General features: G+C 45.2%; 2 protein-coding genes across 2 annotated transcripts; both read right to left on the reverse strand.

Moving 5' to 3' along the window:
• Positions 1-2051: 2051 nt before the first annotated feature.
• LOC119725174 lies at positions 2052-6980 on the reverse strand. Its single transcript, XM_038196535.1, has 4 exons — positions 6905-6980; positions 3722-5803; positions 2820-3298; positions 2052-2723 (listed from the first exon to the last, which is right to left on the reverse strand). The coding sequence occupies exons 1-4, from the start codon at positions 6978-6980 to the stop codon at positions 2439-2441; spliced, it is 2922 nt and encodes a 973-aa protein (XP_038052463.1). The 3' UTR covers positions 2052-2438.
• A 4225-nt stretch (positions 6981-11205) lies between these two features.
• LOC119724846 lies at positions 11206-18492 on the reverse strand. The gene is made up of 4 exons (XM_038196116.1): positions 18200-18492; positions 14473-16512; positions 13572-14050; positions 11206-13476 (listed from the first exon to the last, which is right to left on the reverse strand). The coding sequence occupies exons 1-4, from the start codon at positions 18273-18275 to the stop codon at positions 13192-13194; spliced, it is 2880 nt and encodes a 959-aa protein (XP_038052044.1). The 5' UTR covers positions 18276-18492; the 3' UTR covers positions 11206-13191.
• Positions 18493-18769: the final 277 nt, after the last annotated feature.

Raw genomic sequence — 18769 nt, forward strand, 5'->3', positions numbered from 1 at the left:
CGTCATGACACGAAAACATCATCCAAGGATTTTACACTTCTGTTTCGCACTGCATGAAAAAAAGACAGCTGTTTTCACCAACTGAAGGTGGAGAAGTTGAAAATAGTTGAACATGCCTTGTAAGGAGACTATTCCAGTAAGTGATGTGTGGTTGGGGGAGGGGGGTAGGGTAATTAACTGCAAGATTCGGTCGATAAGTGCACTCTAAAATGTCATTGGCCAGATTATATTTTTTCTCAATAGTCAGTGCCAGATCAAATAGGGTACGAGGTTGAATGAACCTTGTTGGATGGCATCACTCACTACGGCTTGCAATTACACAAGTCTATGCAAAGGTGGCTGCAAAGAGCGCCCTCAATGAGTACCAAACTTTCAGTGATAATGAAAGTACAAAGTGCCTGCGCATGCGTATCAGAGAGAAACAAAGACCTTCCAGGATGAGGGCGCTCTATGCGCCCACTTTTTAGAGCAATCTCATAGGAACCGAAAAAAAAAGACATCGGTTATCAATTTTTCCGATTTCATTTGTGCTATTTTTTTATTCGACAATAAATATGTTCTTGACAACAGTGTTTGTGTTATGATAACTGGTTCAATAGGCTACACTCAAGAACCAAATTTTAATTGCACATCACAAAACATTTTATATGCTGCAACAGAGTTATACAATTTGTTGGTGTTAAGTCATAAGCGCGTGCATACTTCACAAGTAGATTCGAAACGTTTGCATTGGTGCAGTGTTGCGAATATTTGCATATGGACACGGCTCTACCCTCATGTCAGTAGTATACCGCCCTCTGTGGTTCATCACACACAAACAATTACTCACCATACAATTTTTAGAACACAATTATGATACTTCCAGTGAGTACTTGGGGAAATGTCTTAAGTCTGGTGGTATCTTGTGTTTCAGAACACCACAATAAACTATTCATTTAAATATTCAGCCTTTAGTTTCGTTTAATACTCAACGTTACATACACATTTGCATGCTAAAGTTATCATTCAATCTAAATTACATCGATGTGCTAATTTAAAGGGATATTACTTACTGGCAAAGGCCGGCAGGAATAAGCCCAATTTGGCCATAAAACGCATTTAAAATTAAATGATGTTAATTGGAAAGAGAATTAAAAGTAGGATATAAACTTCCACCAAACTATGCTTTTAAACCAGGCGTTTTTTTAATTCTTGCGAGAAGCTTGAGAAAAAGAAATTCGGGGGTCCAAATTTTGACTCCCAAAAGATGTTAAGTGCTAGTTGTGACTTGTGAATCCTGCCGCGCAGTGCATCGCATTCTGCGGACGTGCGAGAAACAATATTTTGTGTATTGATGCTGGGTTTATTATTGGCAGAATTTGGCGGAACTGAGCACATGCGAAATGAAGAATACGTTTTGCGCGCAGCGCTCTAAACGAGAGATCACGAAGCGTTATCTACTGTACGTAGTATGAAGCAATTATGATATTGATGATATTATGATTTTTAAAGTGAGTACTTGGGAAAATGTCTTAAGTCTGGTGGTATCTTGTGTTTCAGAACACCACAATAAACTATTCATTTAAATATTCAGCCTTTAGTTTTGTTTAATACTCAACGTTACATACACATTTGCATGCTAAAGTTATCATACAATCTAAATTACATCGGTGTGCTCATTTAAAGGGATATTACTTACTGGAAAAGGCCGGCTGGAATAAGCCCAATTTGGCCATTAAACGCATTTTAAACTAAATGACGTTAATTGGAAAGAGAATTAAAAGTAGGATATAAACTTCCACGAAACTACGCTTTGAAACCAGGCGTTTTTTATTCTTGCGAGAAGCTTGAGAGAAAGAAATTCGGGGGTCCAAATTTTGACTCCCAAAAGCTGTTAGGTGCTAGTTGTGTGAATCCTGCCGCGCAGTGCATCGCATTCTGCGGACGTGCGAGAAACAATATTTTGTGTATTGATGCTGGGTTTATTATTGGCGGAATTTGGCGGAACTGAGCACATTCGAAATGAAGAATCAGTTTTGCGCGCTGCGCTCTAAACAAACATATTGTCTTGTAATTAAAAGCACGTAGGAACATTTTGCAACTATCCGCAAACGTACCTAACGATTTAACGAGGACATGTGAAGATAGGACTGGTACCAAATACCCTGTGAAATTATTCCGCCTGAAATGGTATCATTCTGAAGAAAACAATCCTTGAATCTGGTTTCAGAAAATGTGCCCGCGGGCACATTTTTTTACGTCCGTTAACATCCAGTTAAGAGTCCCAAAAATTGCGCATACGTATTTTTCTCTGTTTTTTTAAAAGTGAGTATTCATGTAGCATAAACTTCAATAAGTTAGTTGCTATGCACCCTTCTTCAGATTTTGAGAAATTTTGTTACTTGAAACGGAAAGAAAAAGAAAATGCGTCAAAAGCAGATGTTCCTTTGTACCTTTATTTACATATCTGTGCCTTTGGTTACACTCTCCGCTTGGCTCTGTTGGGGCACGGCCGATTTGGATGACCTTTGACCTCGACCCGACGCGGACGCTCCTGGACGTCCGCGCCGTGAGTCAAGCCATGCCCTCCACATGGCCATCACGCGCCGGTTGCAGACGAAGGCCAGGCAGACGAGCGCCCCCTGGGTGGAGTTCAGGACGATGTAGAGGTACCAGAAGAACTCGACGCCTGAGAAGGAGGCTACGAAGCCGAAGACCCAGGTGAAACCCATGATAGCTGTTAGCTGAATTCGGAGGATAATTAAAAACAGAAGAGTGAATTCAATTCCAGTATACTTTGTTCTTGAAATGCAATACTTTTGCTACGCAAACAGTTTTACCTTCAGGTACAGGAAAAGGTCGTTGTTAGGCCTATTTGCCGCCGATCCGCTCTGCCCCTGGGTGATATTCATCCGCTTGGATGCCATCCGCGTCCTCTTGACCCCCGCAACGGTCAGAGAAAATAGGACCGCATTGGAGCAGAGAATCACAACAATCGGTACGCCAAAGGACACCAGATTGGCTGTCCCGTTGCCGACCCAGCACGCACGCGCAGTGCCGTAGGAGACGTCGGCGTCCACGCAGTCGCAGAAGCTCAAGACGGCGACGGTGGCGACGATGACGGTTGGCGCGCCCCAGCCGTAGAGGGCGTAGCGAAAGAATGACCTTTTGTTGGGGTCACTTAGGCTGGTGCCGATGCCGAAGGTGCGGTAGATGTCCACGGCAAGGATGTTCATCCAGAAGAACGCGGCGAGCCAGAAGTAATGGGAACTGATCGCGAATGTGACGCAGAGAGTGGGGACGTCAGTGCGATTAAGACCTGGTCATAAAAAAGCCCCAAAATCTTTGTTAGCATTGTTAAGTTGGCAAAGCACATTTCTATTTTCAGTACTGGGCTTATAAAATGGTCTTTTTCATATGTAAAGCGGGCTTCTGCACTGTTGTGACCCTCTGTTGACATGCCTCTAATATTCAAATCCTTGCAATGGATGGCGCTCATACTATATTCGTGTCTGCTATCTGTTCAGGGATACTTCAGGCACTTCAGTTGAGAGAGTTTTTTTTAGAGAGATTGTGCAACATTAACAAAATGCCAGCTTGCAATAAAAACACTGAGGACTGTTATTTCTATATTCATTAAAAGATACTGTGTGATGTAACACTTTGGCGTTACTTCTACTTTATGAATAGGAGAATGCATCGCCACGTGTTCTTAGAAAGCTCTACATGTGCATTTACTTACCAATGAGCATTGTTAACTGGGCAATAAAGAGCGCCGCCACCAGACTCATGAGTGCCCGACCCGCCGCGTTGCGACGCAGAGACGGGAACGCGACGTAGGTAGCGATTGTGACAACCAGACCAATCAGGGACAAGCTACTGCCGGTGGCTGTGAGAATGTCCTGGGCGGGGCCAAACTTCATGTAAGGAGGGTCGGCAGAGGGTTGAAGAAAGTTACACACCTCTACATCCCCATCGGACTTTATCTCAAACTCGCCACTACGGAGCAGGCGGTCGTGCGCCGTGAGTCTAATCGAGTCGTTGAGGGCGCCAGTGATGACGTAATCATCTTTTGAAAATGTCAACAGAGGGCAGTCGACTAGCAACTCCGCGCAGGAATCATTCTGCGAGACCACAAAGTGTCCCGAGTCCTTGTCCCGAACGTACGCAACTTTCAAAGTGAAAGCGTTGTTAAAGTTAGACTCCTCTTCAGTATCATTGGACAGTTTGTCGCAAGGAGTTAAGACTGCCAGATAGTCAGGTCGAATGGTGTGGTTCCCGACTCGACTGACAAAGCACTTGCTGGAGAGTTCATCGTTCTGAGCAATGATATGGTCAACTAAGGGCGACAGAATGTTGAAAGACACGTTGATGCTGCACGCTAAGACACTGCCTGACAGACATCCGGGTGTAGAATCCAGGATGGCGACGTCCATTGTGCATGACCACTGGACGCTAAAGTCGTCACATAATTCATCGTCTCGGTCGACCTGATTGTTCTCTGTCATTTCCTCGTCCAATTCGCAAAGGGAGGTGGTGGACTGATAATCTTTAGCAGCTTGGTGAGCAACTTCTTCCCAACTTTCATTCAGTCGATTCGTGTGTTGAGCTTCAGTATCCATGTCCAGACTAACCATGACGGTGAGGGCGACCTCGACGTTGGACTTCAGGCCAGTTGATTCATTCTCAGTCTCGCGAATTCTCGCGCATCCCACGCCGCCGTCGCGTAGCGCGAAGCCTTCCGGGCAACTCAGGTCTAGGCAGGAGGACGAAAAAGGATCGTAGATTTGACGGTGTGTGCAGGCAGTGTCGCTGCCCACAGACCCAGCAACAGTGAGATGTCCGCCGATGTCTGTGCGGTCAGAGAAAACCAGCAGTGTAGCCATGGAGGCAGGCCTGCCACCACCTCGAGGAGAGTCGCACCATTTCGAAAAAACATAGGTGGGAGGAAAAGGTGTGTCGTCGCACCGAACGCAAGCGAAATTTCGGTAGGTCGTCCCGTTCCACATGAATGGCGCGTAGTGTCTAAGGCAGAGCTCTACCGCACGGGGGTCGCTGATTGGACAAGAAATCGCGTCCAAAATATAACATGTTCGAAGCATAGAGGGCGCTAAGTACTCTGCGTCTTGGAAGTTGGGAGGGCTGAATAATTTCTGGTAGTGGTCGCTTAGAACCTGACCTCTAGCAATTTGTAGGACAATGCTGTTGGGAAGGAACCTAATACCCGACGTCTTCTTGTCTTTGTAGGAGATGGTCCAAAAGGTGACATTAGTGTGAGGTAGCCCGTGGCACATGGCGCAGTAGACATTCCGGTAATGTCGTCTGTCGAATCCTTCCACCGGTACGGCAGCAAGTCCGTCCATCCCAATCGTCTTCTCGCACAGCTCAGTGACCGCGGCAGCCCCAGTCCAGTCCGGCGGACAGACAGCCACAAGCCAGAACCCAGACCGGGGTCTAGATCCCTCAGGGTCAAACTCGTCCGTCTGGATGCACCTCATGTATTCTGCTGTATTCTCGCTACCGGAACGTCTATCCCCGTCGGTAACACCGACTCCGACCGTTGTCATCTCATCGACGTCGAACGTTCCGACCCCGCAGTACTCCTCGTAGTCCGGGCAACAGTCGTCGTACGTTAGGCAAAGATCATCGCAATGACAGTAGAACTGCTTCCAGGGCGGTTCCAAGCAACCGGAATAGCAGGTGTGCCATTTGTTGCGCGACGACGGACAGGCATACGGTATCTCCGTTGCAGCCGGCGTGGTCGGCCCATCGGCTGTGTTCGACAGCGTGGTATCAGTATCGAGATCGGTAGCGGACGGACTTCCTATCCAAAAAAATCAGGGTTGGAAAAAAGATAGGATTCCGCTCATGACACGAAATTGCATTTTGGACCAAAGCCCACCGCACACGAGAGTTATCTGCTGAGCAAAAAGTCATTCGTAGCCGTTTGCTCACAGACAACACGAAGCTCACCGTGTGCGGTCATTTGTTTTTGCTGCGTTTTGTGCTTCGCGAGAACGTGACGCAAATATCTGTCCTGCTTAATTTTGATTTTGCCTCGAGAGGCGAAAATCTCACCGTGTGGGGCAAGTGTACTACTTTAATTGCTGAGTCAAAAAGGAATAACTAGCCAATGAAAGTATGTACGTTATTCCAAGATGGCGGTACCAAACGAAAGTGTTAGCTACTCTGTCAGCGACTATGTTTTAGAGGACAAGCTGGTTAATTTGTGGCCAGATTATCCTTGTTTGTCGGTCGCATGATTTCAAAAATAGGGACAAACGCATACAGGCTGTAGATAAAATTAAACAACAGCTGGACCAGACAGGTATTTATTCCACTGTCATCGAGCACATACCGATCATTGGTACACCATTTACAAACAAGAATAGATTGGACAGGACAGATATTTGCCTCACGGCCTCGCAGCAAAAAAATGACCTTACAAGGTGAGCTGCGTGCTGAGCAAACGGCTTCGAATGGCTTTGTGCTCAGCAGATAGCGCTCGTGTACGGTGGGCTTAAGCGAGTTTGCAATTTGAAGATTCCTAAGCCATTACAGTTTTTAAAGGGAAATCAATTCAATTGAATGGGGAAATAACCCTAGACCGACAAATCTAATAGTACGTTAGTTTTTAGATTATCTTTTCGCGGGTTTAAACCTTTTTTAAAGCCAAAAGGACCGCTTTAGATTGCGATGTCTTCAACTGAACCTGGTTCCAAAAGGGTGTTTCTTCAGTCAACTCGTATACATGTTCAAAATATATAACATGATGTTAGGGTGGATAGTCGATATTATTAGCTCCCTGCGGTATCGAGGGTTGACAAACAGAATTCGGCTCTCACTCATGAGGTGCAGAAATGACAAGGATATTATGACAGAAAGGATAAAAAAAAATCTTTTTGCCCTGCCTTTGTATTCTTACCTGTTGTACCTTGTGCGTCTGAGAAACAAAGACACGTGACCAGCAAAAGAGACAGTTGCCGAAGGCCAGCCGCCATGTCTACTCCGTGCAGTCAACGGAGCGAACCGGTCCGTTAGCCCACTTGAATGCCACGACTTGGAAGAAACTCCGTCAGATTCTCAATATGCAACTTGGCACGGGGAGTATCACCGATAGGAAATGTTGTGCTGGTCGATCCGGTGTGGTCTTCACACAGTGCACAATCGAGAAATGAACTTGTTTTCCAGAAACCTGTCACTTTATGCTTCCTTGGCGGGCCTATTCACGCGTGGGCGTTGGGGCACGCTAATCAGTGAAACGTGATTGGTCATGCAGAGATCTGACGATTTTCTTCTTTGAAGATTCAAGGCCTAACAAATGCCTGTCTGCAACAATCAAACATTAAACAATTTGACGGGCCTGAACCCTGCCTGGATCCGCCCCTGTAGGGCAAAACGAACCTTCGGATGAACGAACCCTCGGTCTGTCGAGCGGTCACCGATAGGCATAACTTCAGTTCCTGCAGACATTCTGTACAATTCTTTACAAGAAAATAATCCAAATTCCCAACGTTACGACACACCTTTGTCTCACACTTAAAAAGGCCTGCTAAAAGTAAAAACAAAATAAAAGTCAAATCTCTTTTCCAACAATCAAATTCTTTTCTAAAGCCACATCGAGGAACACAAAAAGAGCGGGAATTGGCATTAAAGACAATAATGGCACCGCCACGGACAACAGAAACCTTGATCATGAAAGTAATTGATAATTCCCGTCTTAACTCGTGATACCCCGCGATCTCTCGAGACTGGTAATAGTTCCTCCATAGCTTCACTTGAAAAGGACTACATGTACATCCGTATTAAACAGACGATAGCGTATAACTCTTAGAAAGAACCAGCGTTATCAGAAAAAAAGATTTAGTTGTCTGGGAATTTTGCTGACGGATAACAACCAGGCCTCTTGGGTCATTCAAAAGCATTAAACAGAATTAAATGTTCAAGATGAAGCATGTCCTAAGCCCACGAAGCAGTCGTTGACACGCGAAGAACCGACAGCAGTGTTCGCGTACTCTCATCTCGCTGGCACAAAAGTGTAGAGTCAAGTCAAAAAGCTTGCACTTTCAAGCATTCGTCATGACACGAAAACGCTATCCAAGGATTTTACACTTCTGTTTCGCAATGCATGAAAAAAAAGACAGCTTGCTTTCAGCAACTGAAGTTGGAGAAGTTGAAAATAGTTGAACATGCCTTGTAAGGAGACTATTTTAGTAAGTGATGTGTGGTGGGGGGTAGGGTAATTAACTGCAAGATTCGGTCGATAAGTGCACTCTAAAATGTCATTGGCCAGATTATATTTTTTCTAAATAGTCAGTGCCAGATCAAATAGGGTACGAGGTTGAATGAACCCTGTAGGATGGCATCATTCACTACGGCTTGCAATTACACAAGTCTATGCAAAAGTGGCTGCAAAGAGCGCCCTCATTGAGTACAAAACTTTCAGTGATAATGAAAGTACAAAGTGCCTGTGTGACAGGTAATTCTGTCCCCCCTGGTAAATGTGTCCCCCGGACACATTGACGGGCTCGTGACCCGGTAAACGTGTCCGGGGGGACACTTTTACCTAGGTAAATTTGTCCCCCTCCAGGTAAAAATGTCCCCCTGCCCAACGGTGAAAGTGTCCCCCTGGTAAATGTGTCACCATGCAGTATGGACCCACTCCAACTCGGACCCAAGACCAACTCGGACCCACTACCAACTCGGACCCACTACCAACTCGGACCCAAGCACGACCAACTCGGACCCAACAATGACTTAATCATTAGTTTCAGAGATTATATTTATAGGTCATCTTAATGTTACAGTGCTTATATAGTGAGGATATTCTGTATTTATATTGGTCAGAAATGGGCTTTAAGTTTGGTTGTTTGATCATACTACGTTGATTTTGCTCTCTTATTACTCATTCACATGAAGAAATGGATATCTATGTGCAATGTTTTCCTTTGTCATCTGCTTTTTGTGTGCGTGCCAAATAATATAAACCAAATTAAATTACACCCAATGAAGGATTTAATATGTCACAGAAAGGTAATCATCAAGTTAAGGAAATTAGGAAGTGCGTCCTATTGCAGTTAATCCCAGTTGGGCCCCATAATGCCTCGCTATATCCATTGACCTAAGAAATTGTAAACAGTAAGCCGTTGGCTAACTGAAAAATACAACCTAAGGAAAAGGGGCATTAGCAGTTTTTTTTGTGGGGGCACTGAAAAATTTGTGGGGGCGGGCACGTGCCCCCCCCCCTCGTTACGCCACTGGTCCCACCCGCACTCCCTTGGAACCCCATACCCAGGTCGTGAGGCTGGCCTGAAAAAAAATACAAATACATGAATCACCAAACATATAAATCTTGACATAACAAAACTATGCAGCCTCAAATTCAAAAATGCTGCAAAATGTGGCGGAGTAGGCCTATACACAGAGATCAGTTGCACAGATAATCATGTCATTTACTTTGAGAAATACCGACCGTGTCTCATAAAACAGAAAAGGGTTAACTTACACATGATTTGAAACAAGTATAAACGTATTGGGTCTATTCTTTCAGAGAAAGTGGTACGATACAGGAAAACAGCGGATAAATGGGTATATTTGAAATCAGGCTAAATTAGCCGATACTGTCGATAATCATTGGGTGGTGGTTGAAGCTGAAATTACATTCGGAATTTTTTTTCAAGGTACTCAAAGTTGAAGTGGGTATGACTCAAACTATTCCTCAAAAAAATGCATGATAGAGCGTAGGGCCTATAATTATATACAGGCCTAACAACTAGTAAACTGGACATCACAACTTCGAGTTGCCGACGTCATACTGATAATGATGTTGAAGACAAATGGCCACTCAATTCGAAATTTTATTTGTGTGTCTGCTGCCAGAAGGCGTGGAAATTTCACTCTAAAGGCTACTTTAATGGAGCCTGACATTGGCATTCCGCAAGAAAAAAATGATGTCAAATCAGTTGGAAATGGGTATTGAGTGAGATGCTATACATGTATAGTAACAGTTTTACAAAGGCCGTTTCCGAGGGTTAAAAAAACGTGTAGGCTACCAAAATTAATTTCACAACTCCGATCGACTTTCACACGCTCATTTTTTTCTATTCGAGGGGCCCTGAATTGCGCCGAGAAGTTGTGCGTGGAATGGACACATTTTGAGTAAACTTCCCTAAAATCGTTTATTCCTCCATGCTGAAATACACCCCCATCATGGGTACGGGTCACGTCTTGTGAGATGACGGCTGGCTTTGCGGTTGAGTGGCAGCGCACCAACCAAATTGTTGTCCAATTTTTGTATTGACAGATGATAAGTGGACAAACTTTATGAAGTTGTCGAATGATTGAAACGCTGTCGAATGATTGTAAACGATGGGTCCCAGTTGGTCATGCATGGGTCCGAGTTGGAAGTGGGTCCGAGTTGGTTGTGGGTCCGAGTTGGTAGTGGGTCCGAGTTGGTAGTGGGTCCGAATTGGTAGTGGGTCCGAGTTGGCATGGGTCCGAGTTGGCTTGGGTCCGACTTGGTTTGGGTCCGAGTTGATCGAAACCGTACTGAGAGCAGCAGCGTGTCGCACGCGCCAGTACATGCAGCAAGATTTGAGGCAGTGATTATAACATGTGTACATAGTTATGCGTCTCCCTCTACAATGGAAATTCGTCCAATAGGAAATTTCGTTAAGCGCTATGATGGGAACACAGACCAATCCAAGGAGACGTTGTATCATACTATCAATGAGACGAGGGCCGGCCATCGCCACGCATCGCCGCTGTGTACGTGTTGACCTATCGCGGTAGAATCGCGATAGACTTCACCGTACTCCGAATCGAAACACTGTGTTCACGTATTACCTAATAAATGATAATAGACTTAATTACATATTTTTTATATTCATGAAGGGCAGACTAAAAGTCCAAATTGTATACCTTGAAGAGTGAATTCATCAAAACAATAACCTTCCGGGTTTCAAAAGAGGGGGATTAAAAAACCTGGGGGACAGAATTACCTGGAGGGGACAGAATTACCTGGAGGGGGACAGAATTAACGGGCCAGGGAGGACACTTTTACCTAGGTAATTCTGTCCCCCGGACACTTTTACCGGGGGACAGAATTACCTTCAACACCTGCGCATGCGTATCAGTGGGAAACAAAGACCTGCCAGGATGAGGGCGCTCTATGCGCCCACTTTTTAGAGCGATCTTAAACAGAACCGAAAAAGAAGACATTGGTTGTCAATTTTTCCGATTTCATTTGTGCTTTTTTTTATTCGACAATAAATATGTTCTTGACAACAGTGTTTGTGTTATGATAACTGGTTCAATAGGCTACACTGTGAAAATTTTACCTTCAAGAACCTAATTTAGATTGCACATCACAAAACATTTTATATGCTAAAACAGAGTTATGCAATTTGTTGATGTTAAGTCATGCGCGTGCATACTTCACAAGTAGATTCGAAACGTTTGCATTGGTGCAGTGTTGCGAACATTTGCATATGGACACGGCTCTACCCTCATGTCAGTAGTATACCGCCCTCTGTGGTTCATCACACACAAACAATTACTCACCATACAATTTTTAGAACACAATTATGATACTTCCAGTGAGTACTTGGGGAAATGTCTTAAGTCTGGTGGTATCTTGTGTTTCAGAACAACACAATAAACTATTCATTTAAATATTCAGCCCTTAGTTTCGTTTAATACTCAACGTTACATACACATTTGCATGCTAAAGTTATCATACAATCTAAATTACATCGGTGTGCTCATTTAAAGGGATATTACTTACTGGAAAAGGCCGGCTGGAATAAGCCAAATTCGGCTATAAAACGCATTTTAAACTAAATGACGTTAATTGGAAAGAGAATTAACAGTAGGATATAAACTTCCACCAAACTATGATTTTAAACCAGGCGTTTTTTTATTCTTGCGAGAAGTGAGAGAAAGAAATTCGGGGGTCCAAAGTTTGACTCCCAAAAGCTGTTAAGTGCTATTTGTGTGAATCCAGCCGCGCAGTGCATCGCATTCTGCGGACGTGCGAGAAACAATATTTTGTGTATTGGTGTTGGGTTTATTATTGGCGGAATTTGGCGGAACTGAGCACATTCGAAATGAAGTATAAGTTGTGCGCGCTGCGTTCTAAACGAGAGATCACGAAGCGTTATCTGCTGTATGTAGTATGAGGCAATTATGATATTTATGATATTATGATATTTAAAGTGAGTACTTGGGAAAATGTCTTAAGTCTGGTGGTATCTTGTGTTTCAGAACACCACAATAAACTATTCATTTAAATATTCAGCCTTTAGTTTCGTTTAATACTCAACGTTACATACACATTTGCATGCTAAAGTTATCATACAATCTAAATTACATCGATGTGCTCATTTAAAGGGATATTACTCACTGGAAAAAGCCGGCTGGAATAAGCCCAATTCGGCTTTAAAACGCATTTAAAATTAAATGACTTTAATTGGAAAGAGAATTAAAAGTAGGATATAAACTTCCACCAAACTATGCTTTTAAACCAGGCGGTTTTTTTAATTCTTGCGAGAAGCATCAGAAAAAGAAATTCGGGGGTCCAAATTTTGACTCCCAAAAGATGTTAAGTGCTAGTTGTGACTTGTGAATCCTGCAGCGCAGTGCATCGCATTCTGCGGACGTGCGAGAAACAATATTTTGTGTATTGATGCTGGGTTTATTATTGGCGGAATTTGGCGGAACTAAGCACATTGGAAATGAGGAATAAGTTTTGCGCGCTGCGCTCTAAACGAGAGATCACGAAGCGTTATCTACTGTAAGGGCAGGGGCGACAAACATTTTGTCTTGTAATTAAAAGCACGTAGGAACATTTTGCAACTATCCGCAAACGTACCTAACGATTTAACGAGGACATGTGAAGATAGGACTGGTACCAAATACCCTGTGAAATTATTCCGCCTGAAATGGTATCATTCGGAAGAAAACAATCATTGAATCTGGTTTCAGAAAATGTGCCCGCGGGCACATTTTTTACGTCCGTTAGCATCCAGTTAAGAGTCCCAAAAATTGCGCAAACGTATTTTTCTCCGTTTTCTCAAAAGTGAGTATTCATTGAGCATAAACTTCAATAAGTTAGTTGCTATGCACCCTTCTTCAGATTTTGAGCAATTGTGTTGCTTGAAACGGAAAGAAAAAGAAAATGCATCAAAAGCAGATGTTCCTTTGTACCTTTATTTACATATCTGTGCCTTTGGTTACACTCTCCGCTTGGCTCTGTTGGGGCACGGCCGATTTGGATGACCTTTGACCTCGACCCGACGCGGACGCTCCAGGGCGTCCGCGCCGTGAGTCAAGCCACGCCCTCCACATGGCCAGCACGCGCCGGTTGCAGACGAAGGCCAGGCAGACGAGCGCCCCCTGGGTGGAGTTCAGGACGATGTAGAGGTACCAGAAGAACTCGACGCCTGAGAAGGAGGCTACGAAGCCGAAGACCCAGGTGAAACCCATGATAGCTGTTAGCTGAATTCGGAGGATAATTAAAAACAGAAGAGTGAATTTAATTCCAGTATACGTTGTTCTTAAAATGCAATACTTTGCTAGGCAAACAGTTTTACCTTCAGGTACAGGAAAAGGTCGTTGTTAGGCCTTTTTGCCGCCAAACCGCTCTGCCCCTGGGTGATATTCATCCGCTTGGATGCCATCCGCGTCCTCTTGACCCCCGCAACGGTCAGAGAAAATAGGACCGCATTGGAGCAGAGAATCACAACAATCGGAAGGCCGAAGGACAGCAGATTGGCTGTCCCGTTGCCGACCCAGCACGCACGCGCAGTGCCGTAGGAGACGTCGGCGTCCACGCAGTCGCAGAAGCTCAAGACGGCGACGGTGGCGACGATGACGGTTGGCGCGCCCCAGCCGTAGAGGGCGTAGCGAAAGAATGACCTTTTGTTGGGGTCACTTAGGCTGGTGCCGATGCCGAAGGTGCGGTAGATGTCCACGGCAAGGATGTTCATCCAGAAGAACGCGGCGAGCCAGAAGTAATGGGAACTGATCGCGAATGTGACGCAGAGAGTGGGGACGTCAGTGCGATCAAGACCTGGTCATAAAAAAGCCCCGAAATCTTTGTTAGCATTGTTAAGTTGGCAAAGCACATTTCTATTTTCAGTACTGGGCTTATAAAATGGTCTTTTTCATATCTAAAGCGGGCTTGTGCACTGTTGTGACCCTCTGTTGACATGCCTCTAATATGCAAATCCTTGCAATGGATGGCGCTCAAACTTTATTCGTATCTGCTATCTGTTCAGGGATACTTCAGGCACTTCAGTTGAGAGAGTTTTTTTAGAGAGATTGTGCAACATTAACAAAATGCCAGCTTGCAATAAAAACACTGAGGACTGTTATTTCTATATTCATTAAAGATACTGTGTGATGTAATGCTTTTGTCGTAACTTCTGCTTGATGAATAGGAGAATGCATCGCCACGTGTTCTTAGAAAGCTCTACATGTGCATTTACTTACCAATGAGCATTGTTAACTGGGCAATAAAGAGCGCCGCCACCAGACTCATGAGTGCCCGACCCGCCGCGTTGCGACGCAGAGACGGGAACGCGACGTAGGTAGCGATTGTGACAACCAGACCAATCAGGGACAAGCTACTGCCGGTGGCTGTGAGAATGTCCTGGGCGGGGCCAAACTTCATGTAAGGAGGGTCGGCAGAGGGTTGAAGAAAGTTACACACCTCTACATCCCCATCGGACTTTATCTCAAACTCGCCACTACGGAGCAGGCGGTCGTGCGCCGTGAGTCTAATCGAGTCGTTGAGGGCGCCAGTGATGACGTAATCATCTTTTGAAAATGTCAACAGAGGGCAGTCGACAAGCAACTCCGCGCAGGAATCATTCTGCGAGACCACAAAGTGTCCCGAGTCCTTGTCCCGAACGTACGCAACTTTCAAAGTGAAAGCGTTGTTAAAGTTAGACTCCTCTTCAGTATCATTGGACAGATTGTCGCAAGGAGTTAAGACTGCCAGATATTCAGGTCGCATGGTGTGGTTCCCGACTCGACTGACAAAGCACTGGCTGGAAAGTTCATCGTTCTGAGCAATGATATGGTCAACTAAGGGCGACAGACTGTTGAAAGACACGTTGATGCTGCACGCTAAGACACTGCCTGACAGACATCCGGGTGTAGAATCCAGGATGGCGACGTCCATTGTGCATGACCACTGGACGCTAAAGTCGTCACATAATTCATCGTCTCGGTCGACCTGATTGTTCTCTGTCATTTCCTCGTCCAATTCGCAAAGGGAGGTGGTGGACTGATAATCTTTAGCAGCTTGGTGAGCAACTTCTTCCCAAATTTCATTCAGTCTATTCGTGTGTTGAGCTTCAGTATCCATGTCCAGACTAACCATGACGGTGAGGGCGACCTCGACGTTGGACTTTAGGCCAGTTGATTCATTCTCAGTCTCGCGAATTCTCGCGCATCCCACGCCGCCGTCGCGTAGCGCGAAGCCTTCAGGGCAACTCAGGTCTAGGCAGGAGGACGAAAAAGGATTGTAGATTTGACGGTGCGTGCAGGTAGTGTCTCTGTCAGAGAAAACCAGCAGTGTAGCCATGGAGCCACCCCTGCCACCATCAAGAGATTGCGTGCACCATGTCGAAAGAATATCGGTGGGAGGAATAGGTGTGTCGTCGCACCGAGCGCAAGCGAAATTTCGGTAGGTCGTCCCGTTCCAAGTGATTGGCGCGTAGTGTCTTTGGCAGAGCTCTACCGCACGGGGGTCGCTGATTGGACAAGAAATCGCGTCCAAAATACGACATGTTCGAAGCATAAAGGACGATAAGTACTCTGCGTCTTGGAAGTTGGGAGGGCTGAATAATTTCTGGAAGTCGTCGCTTGGAACCTGACCTCTAGCAATTTGTAGGACAATGCGGTTGGGAATGAAGCTATTAAACGACTTCGTCTTGTCTACATAGGAGATGGTCCAAAAGGTGACATTAGTGTGAGGTAGCCCATGGCACATGGCGCAGTAGACATTCCTGTAATGTCGTCTGTCGAATCCTGTCACCGGTACGGCAGCAAGTCCGTCCATCCCGACCGTCTTCTCGCACAGCTCAGTGACCGCGGCAGCCCCAGTCCAGTCCGGCGGACAGACAGCCACAAGCCAGAACCCAGACCGGGGTCTAGATCCCTCAGGGTCAAACTCGTCCGTCTGGATGCACCTCATGTATTCTGCTGTATTCTCGATACCTGAACGTCTATCCCCGTCGATAACACCGACTCCGACCGTTGTCACACTGATTCCGAACGTTCCGACCCCGCAGTACTCCTCGTAGTCCGGGCAACAGTCGCCGTACGTTACGCAGAGATGATCACACTGACAGTAGAACCGCTCCCAGGATCTTTGTAAGCAACCTCTCATTTTGCTGCAGCTGTGCCACGTGTTTCGCTGCGTCGGACAGGCATACGGTATCTCCATTGCAGCCGGCGTGGTCGGCCCATCGGCTGTGTTCGACAGCGTGGTATCAGTATCGAGGTCGGTAGCAGACGGACTTCCTGTCCAAAAAAATATGGGTTGGAAAAAAAGATAGGATTTCGCTCATGACACGAAATTGCATTTTGGACCAAAGCCCACCGCACACGAGAGTTATCTGCTGAGCAAAAAGTCATTCGTGGCCGTTTGCTCACAGACAACACGTAGCTCACCGTGTGCGGTCATTTGTTTTTGCTGCGTTTTCTGCTTCGCGAGGCCGTGAGGCAAATATCTGTCCTGCTTAATTTTGATTTTGCCTCGAGAGGCGAAAAACTCGGCGTGTGGGGGGCAAGTGTACTACTTTAATTGCTGAGTCAAAAAGGAATAAATAGCCAATGAAAGTATGTACGTTATTCCAAGATGGCGGTACCAAACGAAAGTGTTAGCGACTCTGTCAGCGACTATATTTTAGAGGACAAGCTGGTTGATTTGTGGCCAGATTATCCTTGTTTGTCGGTCGCATGATTTCAAAAATAGGGACAAACGCATGCAGGCTTTTGATGAAATTGCAAAACAGCTGTACCAGACAGGTATTTATTCCACTGTCATCGAGCACATACCGATCATTGGTACACCATTTACAAACAAGAATAAATAGGACTGGACAGATATTTGCCTCACGGCCTCGCAGCAAAAAATGACCGAACAAGGTGAGTTGCGTGCAGAGCTAACGGCTTCGAATGGCTTTGTGCTCGGCAGATAGCGCTCGTGTACGGTGGGCTTAAGCGAGTTTGCAATTTGAAGATTCCTATAGGCCATAACAATATTAATAGGGAATTCAATTCAATTCAATTCAATGGGGAAATATATTCCAACTGTACAATATTACACCATGAAAATTCACCCTAGACCGACAAATCTAATAGTACGTTAGTTTTTAGATCATCTTTTCGCGGGTTCAAACTTTTTTTCAGGCCAAAAGGACCGCTTTAGATTGCGATGTCTTCAACTGAACCTGGTTCCAAAAGGGTGTTTCTTCAGTCAACTCGTATACATGTTCAAAATTTATAACATGATTTTAGGGTGGATAGTCGATATTATTAGCTCCCTGCGGTATCGGAGGTTGACGAACAGAATTCGGCTCTCACTCATGAGGTGCAGAAATGACATGGATATTATGACAGAATGTATAAAAAAAAATTGCCATCAAAATCTCTTTGCCCTGACCTGATTTGTACACGGCAAGATCCTTTATATTTTTATTGTGGTACGCGTCCAATTTTTTTTTTTTTTTTTTAGAGTATACCCATCATGCGCAATTCTCAAGTGCAGTCCATTCGCTTACTTCGACATTTTGTTGGTAGTGGTGAGGGTCCATTTAACTTGAGTTGAACAATTGACCCTGAAAATCCCAGCCAAACTCCAGCCCTCTGACAAGAACCATAAAATTATGTTCGTGTAATAAAATCATTATAGTGAGTCCACAGCCGGCCTCGCCGTAGGACAATCACGGATAATCGATCATCCAGTCAACAAAACTAGTCAACAAGCTCAACTGACGGTTGTTTGCAGTCTTCTGTCCATCATAAAAACCTAAATTTGATAGACAACAAATAGTTGACAATTTGGAGCCTAAACGTGTATGGCAAACTGAAGTACGGCTCTGGAACCGTGTTTTAAAATGCCATAGTTGCACATCAGGTTTAAATTGCACAACAAGAACCAAAGTATGAAATTATAAACGTCTCTCCCGGGCCTTTGTATTCTTACCTGTTGTACCTTGTGCGTCTGCGCAACAAAGACACGTGACCAGCAAAAGAGACAGTTGCTGAAGGCCAGCCGCCATGTCTATGGAACTGTGCTACCAACGGAGCGAACCGGTCCGTTGATGCCACGACTTGGAAGAAACTCAGTCAGATTCTTAATATGCAACTTGGCACGGGGAATATCACCGATAGGAGATGTTGTGCCAGTCGATCCGGTGTGATCTTCACACGGAGCACAACCGAGAAATGAACTTGTTTTCCAGAAACCTGTCAATTTATGCTTCCTTGGCGGGCCCTTTCACGCGTGGGCGTTGGGGCACGCTAATCAGTGAAACGTGATTGGTCATGCAGAGATCTGACGATTTTCTTCTTTGAAGATTCAACGCCTAACAAATGCCTGTCCGCAACAATCGGACATAAAACAATTTGACGGGCCTGAACCCTGCCTGGATACGCCCCTGTTGGGCAAAACGAACCTTCGGATGAACGAACCCTCGGTCAGTCGAGCGGTCACCGATAGGCATAACTTGAAAACACTAGATCAGTTCCTGCAGACATTCTGTGAAATTCTTTA

Source organism: Patiria miniata, unplaced genomic scaffold, assembly GCF_015706575.1.
Source record: "Patiria miniata isolate m_02_andy unplaced genomic scaffold, ASM1570657v1 HiC_scaffold_18, whole genome shotgun sequence".
Classification (NCBI taxonomy): domain Eukaryota; kingdom Metazoa; phylum Echinodermata; class Asteroidea; order Valvatida; family Asterinidae; genus Patiria; species Patiria miniata.

Excerpts from the sequence above, each read along its gene's own strand:
- LOC119725174 (XM_038196535.1), bottom strand. The coding sequence starts at position 6,980 with ATGGCGGCTGGCCTTCGGCAACTGTCTCTTTTGCTGGTCACGTGTCTT. Across the intron at positions 5,804-6,904 it reads AGACGCACAAGGTACAACAG|GAAGTCCGTCCGCTACCGAT; the intron begins GTAAGAATACAA and ends TTTTTTGGATAG. Across the intron at positions 3,299-3,721 it reads CCAGTTAACAATGCTCATTG|GTCTTAATCGCACTGACGTC; the intron begins GTAAGTAAATGC and ends TTTTATGACCAG.
- LOC119724846 (XM_038196116.1), bottom strand. The coding sequence starts at position 18,275 with ATGGCGGCTGGCCTTCAGCAACTGTCTCTTTTGCTGGTCACGTGTCTT. Across the intron at positions 16,513-18,199 it reads AGACGCACAAGGTACAACAG|GAAGTCCGTCTGCTACCGAC; the intron begins GTAAGAATACAA and ends TTTTTTGGACAG. Across the intron at positions 13,477-13,571 it reads ACCTTTTCCTGTACCTGAAG|CTAACAGCTATCATGGGTTT; the intron begins GTAAAACTGTTT and ends CTCCGAATTCAG.